General features: G+C 37.4%; 1 protein-coding gene across 1 annotated transcript; it reads left to right on the top strand.

Moving 5' to 3' along the window:
• The first annotated feature begins 643 nt into the window (after positions 1–643).
• On the top strand, positions 644–8,037 carry LOC124186613. Its single transcript, XM_046578453.1, has 11 exons — positions 644–676; positions 822–882; positions 2,074–2,273; positions 4,913–5,017; positions 5,707–5,871; positions 6,003–6,251; positions 6,325–6,467; positions 6,799–6,945; positions 7,050–7,333; positions 7,669–7,833; positions 7,934–8,037. Exons 1-11 carry the CDS (start codon positions 644–646, stop codon positions 8,035–8,037), a joined length of 1,656 nt encoding a protein of 551 aa, XP_046434409.1.
• The last annotated feature ends 941 nt before the right edge of the window (positions 8,038–8,978 follow it).

Here is an 8,978-nt window from a genome sequence, read left to right as displayed (position 1 = left end):
TATGGTAACAAACCTGTCAGCCAATTCAGGATCACCCGAGATGTTTGTATTACGAAGGTCAAACTCTACAGTTACTAGAAAATTTCAGTTGAATGGCTAAATCTGTACAATAACGGTTCGAATATTGTTGGAAGTTCAGAAAAATTTGACTTTTTAGTGCAATGGCGGTTGTCAGTATTGGCTATATTTTCTGGTTATCGCAACGCCCAATCTGTTTGTTAAATTTGTTGGAAATGGTATCGCTGATCGCCACGAGGTGTCGCAGGGCGCTTATTTCTCTCGCAATCGAAGAACTTCAGGTACTGTGATAAGCTCTGGGGACTTCGTAGACATCATCAGTTCAATTCTCGTCTAGCATTGAACATGAATTCGAAGGTTCTATCTTCCGATCAGTGACAAATGAATGTTTCGTAATGAAAATCAAGTTGAAAATATCGCAGGATTTGATTTTAACTTTATAATTCGACTTACGTCGAGTACAAGTTAACATTTCATTGCCTTGTAGTAGAATTTATTCAACTGTGTACCTAATATTTACACCCACCATTTACGTGTTATCAAATTAGCGAAACGGTGAAGTGAGAAAAACGTGTTCAGAATCCAGAAGCTCGATAAGCGCGCTGTTATCGATCCGTGATGGTGAATGATGACGTTCTTCACACCGGTGAGAGTTCAAGTGACGTCTAACTTCAACCTCAGTATTTCGAGTTAACGCACGTCTTACACATCCATATATATTTATACAATCTAAGTTTTTGCTTTAATGATAAAAGATTGGAAAAATGTTGAGTACGAAGAATATCAAAATTCATGGGATGAAGGACGAAAGATGGACGATTCGAGACAAGCTGCAACAGTATCGCGGGATCCTTAAGTTGTACGGTGAATGCACCGAACGTTTTGAAAAAATTTAACCAAACATAATTTATCTTATTCCTCATTGCTGTTCGTTATTAATCGACGAGTCTGGTATCGACGAAGAAGTAAATCGTTTCTCATAATCGTCAGGAACTCCGTAGTTTTCGCGTAACGGATGAAGAATTATCATTCCGTTCACGGAAAATATTGTAGGACTCGAATCCCTCGGTTATTTACGATTCGATACCGTATTTGCATGAACCTCGGGCTTTTTGTTCGCCGGATATTTTATTCCGGGCGGTGCAGGTATATCAGCATTAAAACGAGAGAATTTTCAAGAACTCTGACCTCTCGAGGGAATTTCTTCATAACGCAATTTTATCACCATGATTTACTTGTCTTTTGATGTATAACCGTGTTATATAACCGGGGTCTTCGCAGGCTTGTACCTTCTTCAAATTTAATGCTGTAAAAAAGGGCGTTATAACGTACTATGCTAACCGACTTTATCGAGCCCTTTGAAACTTCTAAAGAATATCCTGTAATTATTATATGGAATCCCGGGACGAATTCAATCTAATACTTGAGAGTTTCAATTTACTTTTTCTATATCGCAATATGGCTGCCTAATTTCACATTTACTGTGCGGATTCTGGAAAATGTCGCAGAAGGTTAGATAAGTGAAAAAACTACCAAAATACAGGCTCATTACAAAGACAATTCTTATTCGAATATTTATCTTAATATTTCTCGAATTCCAAATGAGTCGTCCATATTTTATCGCGGAACTGGAAGATTGCCCCCCCCCCCTTCCAACTTTTGAACTAACGTGTAATCAAATTTCATTTTAATTCACTATCGAAACGAAACACGAACAATTATACATATGTGAGATAGTTTATCAATTATACCTAACATTTTTATTTCACCGCAATTTTTCTGATGAAGTCAAAATTCCGAACGATCAAAATTTCGGTCGACTATTAAAGAGTGGAAATTCGAATTCGGTTGAATTTCTGACAAGGCAAAATCTTTAAAGAACTCGATTTTCTTGGCTTACGTGATAAGTTAGGATGTTTCGGTATTTCGAACGATTTCACGAGTTTTTTCATTACCTCTTTTTCAACCGACTAGCCGGTCTCTAATTATTCGAAACAAGGTTCTTCGCGCAACTTTACAACTTTCAAACTCTTGTTCATTGGCCTAATTTCACAGCCCGAGAGAAAAAATTACAAGTGATAAACGCCTCGAGGGTTAAGAAGAAAGTTTCGCGTGACCTGAAAGCGTTGACTAAAGATGTGCAAAATTATCGGGAAATTACGAACGACATGGCGGACGGTAACAAGCGGCAATTGCGAACAATCATGCAGCATCATCGGGACTACCAATTGGCTTTTCAAGACATGAAACCCGACGTACGTATGATAACGTAACGGCCGTTATTTATTACCATTATTCTACCTCATTGTCAGCAGCTGAAAAGCTGCGTTCGCCCGTTGACCTGAAAAATTCGCTATGTTGCAGATATCATGCGAAAAGTTGTTATATACCTGTATATTATACAGGGTGGGGCATTTAACGTGACCAGGGTGACTTTCTCGAAAACGAAGCAAAATCTCAAAAAAAGTTTCAAACGAGAGCTGTAGGGTTTTCAAGGGGACGGAATACAGCGCGTACAAATTTTTATTAAGTGGATGCGCCAAAGAGATACGAAGGTCAGCTTTGGTTGTTTAAACAGGATGGTGTAATTTTTATTTTGAAAATGAAAAGAGTATTCAATTTCGAGTATAAAAGTATAAGTACACCAGTTTCCTAAAATTGACACTCAATAGGATATTTCAAAAATAAGAAAAACATGTTCGTTCTCCACTTTACGCGGATTAATTTACAATTTTATCGAAGCAAATGTTCGAAACGATGGCCATCAACTTCAGCGCACTTTGATTCCTTTTTTTCGTTGCGACACTTCCGGTTTCTGAAAACAACCGTAAGACTCGATCAAAAGTTCTGCGAGATGGTTGACTTCTTTCGGGGTATCGTTCTCCGTGTAAATTACAAGCTGCGCTATCGTTTTTATGCGTCTCCCCATAAATGTAAATCATATCGATCTTCTCGGGAACTGTACACCGATCCATTTTTCAAATATAATAATTACGATAATAGGAATTCTGAATGTTACTACCGAGGAAATTTCTACGACGTGATGTGAATCCTTTCAATAACGATCAATGAATAACATTCGTCTACAACTTTGTGTTCTGACTGATAACTCTTGGTTCGATTTTCAAAGGTAGCATTAAGCATCTAATGCCTGAAAAAATTGTTTACATCTTACAAAACTTAGAGGCATTGTTCCCGTGTGAAGTAAAAAGTTGAAATCGAACCAAGAGTCATCAGTTAAAATACAAAGTTGTAGACGAATGTCATTCGTCGATGTTGTTCGTCGTTGTATCTTTTTCTTATTTTTGAAATATCCTATTCAGTGGCAATTTTAGGAAACTGGTTTTACTTTTATCCACGAAATTGAATACTCTTTTCATTTTCCAAATAAAAAATACACCATCCAATTTAAAAAACCGAAGCTGACCTTCGTATCTCTTTGACGCATCCTCCTAATAAAAATTCCAACGCGCTGTGTTCCGTTCCCTTCATAACCCTACACCTCTCACATGAAACTTTTTTTGAGATTTCGCTTCATTTTCGAAAAAATCGCCCTTGCCACTTTAAATGCCCCACCCTGTATATATACGTACGTACATGCCTCCGGCTACCTTCCAGCAAAATTTCATTTTCCACTTCGGTAATTTCACCTTCCCGTATCGCCGCGACGTTCACCTGCAGCTGCACAGTTTGATGAGGGCTACAGGTTGCATAGCCATTGACTATTGAGTTAGCGGCGAGCTGGATCGCAGTTTCTTATGAGAAAAATTTTATTATTTTTACAGCAAAAATATTTACTACCATAGCTTTATATTTCAATTTCGATTTGCGCTCAATAAGCTCGAAAACTTGTTAATTGTTTCGACCTAACCTAACCTAAGAACCAAATTTATGTACAAACGAATTCACAGTTTTCACGAAAGAATTTTATTACGAAGCTAATATCGATATTTCGTGAATACAAGTATGGTTAAATCAATTTAATTTTTGGGCGACTATTTTCACTATGAAATGCAAAAAATTGATTTTATGCTACTATTTTTTTTTTTTATGTTTTTTCCGCAATAAAGTGACATTAATTTCATGAATTCTGTAATTACACTTCCGACATATGGCGCGAAAATCTCTCGCTCATGCGGATCATCGATTTCAATACCTCTCGAGATTCGGTTCCAAGCCAACCCTCAACATCTAATCCGGAATTATATATATATATATATATATATATATAACGCGCCTTGATATCGAGTCACCTGGAAAATATCCGACTTCCACGATATGAAATAAGATTTCCGTGTGCACCCGATTATATATTCACACTCACATATCGATATGTCTAACTGTGCCTATGGGTGTATACCTCGGGTTCTTATTTTCAGTAAAATGCTGTTCGAACGTGCAAAATTGACGCGGAAAATCAAATAAAATATCGTTTTTACCATGTTTTTAAGGTGTTTTTCAGATTTTATATTTCCCACAATAAAGCTCTACAATAATCTCGTTTATTTGCCCCATCTTTTGTAAATACAGCAGTTTTTCGCAACTTCAGGTTTAAGTTGATTCCCTTCTTTGTCGATGGATTGAAATGTAATTTTTATAACGATTGTTTTGGAAGAGGTTATTGATGTTTTGTACAGTGTATTTGGAAAATTTCTTTGATAAATGAAACTAATTTCATAACCAGTTTTACGTAACTGATTAAAGTTATTTCGAACGGTTAGCTACTACGAGATCTTTCAGTGCCAAAGTCCAATATTGCTCAGCCTGGATAAATTATAATTGAAAAAAGTTCTGGTGCTAGTAAATACAACAATACAAGTTCAACTCTATACTCTGTAAGCATATGAATTATTATTTCCATGACCGTGTGTAAAGATTTTCGATTTACATTTAGGATGCCTACGGAGCAATTTACCATCGAAACGACGTGAATCGCAGGCAACTCGACAAGTTGTATTACCTGAAGAAAAAGAGGATGAAAGAATTTTTTGACCTGAAGGTAAATTATCCTAAGCTTGACTAGAAGTTTAGTAACACAGGCCTGTGAAATATATAACTTTTAATTCCCTTCTTAAGTACCCGATAATGCTTTTTATAGGCATTTAGGTACGTTGAATTAAAATATACCACTAGTAAAAAATAGTAAAAAATTACATCACATGGAGAATTATTTTTATACAATTTACGCATATTCACAGATTTCTGAACAACTTTGACGAAAAAAATAAATATAATAAATATAAAACTGAATGCTTAGGTATAAAATGAACAGCATTAGTTTTAAACAAGACTTACGAGCCTAGATAAATCGAAATGATTTACGATAACTTTTTCTACTTTCTTCAAAACTCCTGTTCAATCTTTTTCTCTTGTACTTACGCAGATTTAAATATACTTAAAATCATCATAAAGAACAACTAGCGAGCGTAGATGAATATTTAAATATCAACACTACCATCAATAGACATGTATATCTTTAATACAGAAATGGAAAGTCAACTTTAGTAATACGAAGAAAACAGAACAAAAGAAAATTTACGTGATAAAATTTGTCATATACTTTTTCTCATAGATTCGTATCTAGTACCTACCGACATTACTACTCAGTTTTATGCGGGGGGGCATCACAGGCCTGTGTAATTTATAACACGACAAGATTCTGACGGATTTTGTTATCAAATCATTCAGTTGGAATGCGCGTTACTCAAGGACAAATACGAGCAGGAACAGCAATACGTGCCGGACTACGACCATCAGCATCTAACAAATCAGTTTCAAAATTCCATGGCAAAGCAAAGTGCGGCTGCAGCAATCAGGCGAACTTACAGCTACATATTGGACATATTGAAAAAGGTATACCGCGATTCGGTGTGTTATGCCTGTGATAAAATTCTTCGCCGTGAACCGAAGCAATTACGAGAATATAAAAGTCGATATTAGGGCGGAAAATACTTTGAATGAACATAATTGAATTTTCCTCACAGGACTCGGTGTATTTCAACGCAGTTCTCGATGCTCTCGTCGAGGATCAAAAGTCGCAATGCAAAGTGCTGATAAAAGCGACTGAAATGGGTCAACTCGTGACCGAAAATTTGGACGACACAAGATCGCGGTACAAACGCTTGGAGAATGACGTCTGCGTGAATATGAAAGAGCGTGAACGCACTCTGACCATCGTTAGATTCCAGGTCGACGATCTATGGTCGTACCTTCGGTCACTAGTCAGAACCGAGGTAAACGGTCTTCCGCAAATCGGACAAAACTTGGCGTCGTTAACTTCTCGCCAACGTTTATTTTTCCTCGCAGAGCGAAGTAAACTTCACCGTAGCAAATGCGGCTGTGACCAGCAGCGAAATGGTTCTTCAACAGGAGATGAAGGACTTGGAACAAGTATTTGAAAATATCAAAGAGTCCATGCTTGTACGTTCTTACGATGAAATATTTCCCAGGTTAGTAACTGTGTTTCACGATTTTTTTTTTTTTTTTTTATTGAAGCAAATTCAACGTTTGCACCAATTAATGTCATAAATAAATACTTTCTTCGAAGATGTCGGACATGATCGACAAACCGCACAAGGCAAAACCAAAAGTCATGAAAACGATGTCTGAATAATGTTTTATAACCCGTGTTTTAACGTCTATGAGTTACAAAAGACATATTTCGGGCATGAAGATGCTTTTTCGAGGTCAGAAAACGGGTCGTAGATCATCTCTTAAACGTCTTTTTGACGACTTTCGGTTTTGTGCTGTTTGGGAAATGACGATATTGTGCATCGGTAGGTTTGAGGAACAAATGAAACAGAAGGAACGTCTGATAAAACAGTTCAATCACAACGTGAGGGAACGTGACTCGTTTCTAAACAAAAAAAACCACGCCACTCTGATTCTCGCGACCCTTGAGCACAGCATGATATCGACAACTGCACGGTAGGTAAAATATCCTATAAATAACATTTTTTCCCGTTATGTAGTAGCTGGATGTAGTTTATTCATCGTACATACCCAGGCTTACATGAATAGGTGTGCAACAGGTACAAAGCGGTGAAAAAAGAGATGCTGGAGGAAATTGAGGTGCAGAGGAAACGGGAAATCGATTTCAAGAATCTGAGAAAAGTCAGGGGCGAACTGCTGATGAACATAAGAGCAGCTTTGCAGAACATGAACGAAATGCTGACTTGCGTTAAATCGAGAACGATAAAGAGCAAATCGCAGAAGTCCGATGATGACAAAAAGGGAAAACTGTCCGAAGAACAGCGCATCGAAGATGAGTTACAGGATGCCGACGAACCGGAAATAGGAAAAACCGAAACCAACGGTAATTTTCATTAAACACGATCTTCAAAACGAACTTTTTTTTTTACTGTTTAATAGCTATTTTGTGCAGTAATGGCTGGATCTATTTGCATGAAATACTAGTGATACATCGATTCCCATCCAGAATCTTCTTTTTTAAAATTCCTCCTGGAAAAATTTCCCTAGCGAAAATCCTCCCTTGACAAAATTCTCCTTTACAAATATTATCATACGTTTATTAGTGTTCGTACGGTTATTTATTTATTTATATGGGGAAATTTTATCCAGAGGTATTTGGTTTAGGTGGGAGTTCAACCTAGTAGTGACAGTGAGCCATATAAAACGACGAACTTGCAGGTTTAGCCCTGCTTTCGAAGGTGAGCCAAAAGGTGGGAATGCTCTCTGGAGCCGGAGGCCCGGACCTCGATAAGGATCGGAAGGAAAGAGCGAGGGACATGTACCAAACTTATATCTCTGAGTACAAATCGAAGCTGAAATACGGCAAGGAGGCTGAGGTATCAGGTGAGCGATGACAACCATGGAGAGAATTCGCGCTATCGTATTCAAAATACACCGGCTCGTAAACGTTCTTTGCTTATCCTTCGTCTTCTGTGTTTATCAGGCTTTTTCGTCGAACACGAAGTCGTCGATGCATCAATTCTAACTCGAACCGACGTCAAACTGCGTAGCAGACAAATTGTCGAGGCAAATCTCAAGCCCGAATAATTCATCTACGGCTGACAGCAGTCGCATATCTGCTTCCAATATACGTGTACAAAATGTGTGCCCTGGAAATTTTATTCACTTATTCACCTCGGGGTGGATAAAATAAACCAACAAAAAACGAATACTAGATACTAGTTTTGCGCAATTCAAAAATCTATATGACGGTGGGGTGAACGCGAATTCCAAAAGTAAAATTTAAACTAAACCAGCTTCTAATCTTTATTTATCAACTTTATTGTACACGTGGAATTTGATTATTCGCCAAGGTGGTCAGCAGGCTCGTGAAGTCAGACCATGTATGCATATCAATTGCATGCGTTACATCGTCGCTTGTGGGCTTCCAGGCAATAATTTTTGTGCAGAAATGTACATGTTGAATAAAAAACTCTTTTTACTTTCAATCACGTTGGCTATGTTTTCACAAGTTAGAAGGAAAAAAAAGAACATTAAATTAACCTGAAACATTTTTACGATGAATTGTCATTCACTAAGGGAGAAAAAAAAATATTACCAGCCCTATGAAATGGTCTTCCAGCTTTAAAAAGAAGTTATCGAATGTCCGTGCTCATCTGTTAAATCAATACCCATACCAATCTATTGTTCGATTAGCCTCTTTCGACTCAGAAGACTTTTATTTCACAAGTCATGAAGAGTAGCACCGTGTTTAGTTCAGTTAGCAAATAGCAGGTAACCGAAAATCAAGTTGTTCATCGGGTTTCGGTATTACCATCAGTGGCCATTATTCAACAACAGCAGCTAGATACAGAAAAAGCTCAAAATTTCACGTTGAGTACATCAACTACAAAGCTAGCGTGAAAACTGAGCAATAACTTTTCCATACTGCATAAAAGCTCTCGAAGCAATTTTCTCGCTGCAAACTTCTTGGAGTGGAATTTATGTGTAACATTGTGCCCACGTTTGCAATTATATTCCTCTGCAAC

This window comes from Neodiprion fabricii, chromosome 7 (genome assembly GCF_021155785.1).
Source record: "Neodiprion fabricii isolate iyNeoFabr1 chromosome 7, iyNeoFabr1.1, whole genome shotgun sequence".
Classification (NCBI taxonomy): domain Eukaryota; kingdom Metazoa; phylum Arthropoda; class Insecta; order Hymenoptera; family Diprionidae; genus Neodiprion; species Neodiprion fabricii.
This window is presented reverse-complemented; position numbering and strand designations above follow the sequence as displayed.

What these genes read in the sequence shown, in the direction of transcription:
- LOC124186613 (XM_046578453.1), top strand. Translation starts at nt 644, where the DNA reads ATGATGACGTTCTTCACACCGGTGAGAGTTCAA. An exon ending in CGGGATCCTTAAGTTGTACG is followed by an intron (nt 883 to 2,073) that starts GTGAATGCACCG and finishes CTAATTTCACAG; the next exon opens with CCCGAGAGAAAAAATTACAA. An exon ending in AAGAATTTTTTGACCTGAAG is followed by an intron (nt 5,018 to 5,706) that starts GTAAATTATCCT and finishes CAAATCATTCAG; the next exon opens with TTGGAATGCGCGTTACTCAA.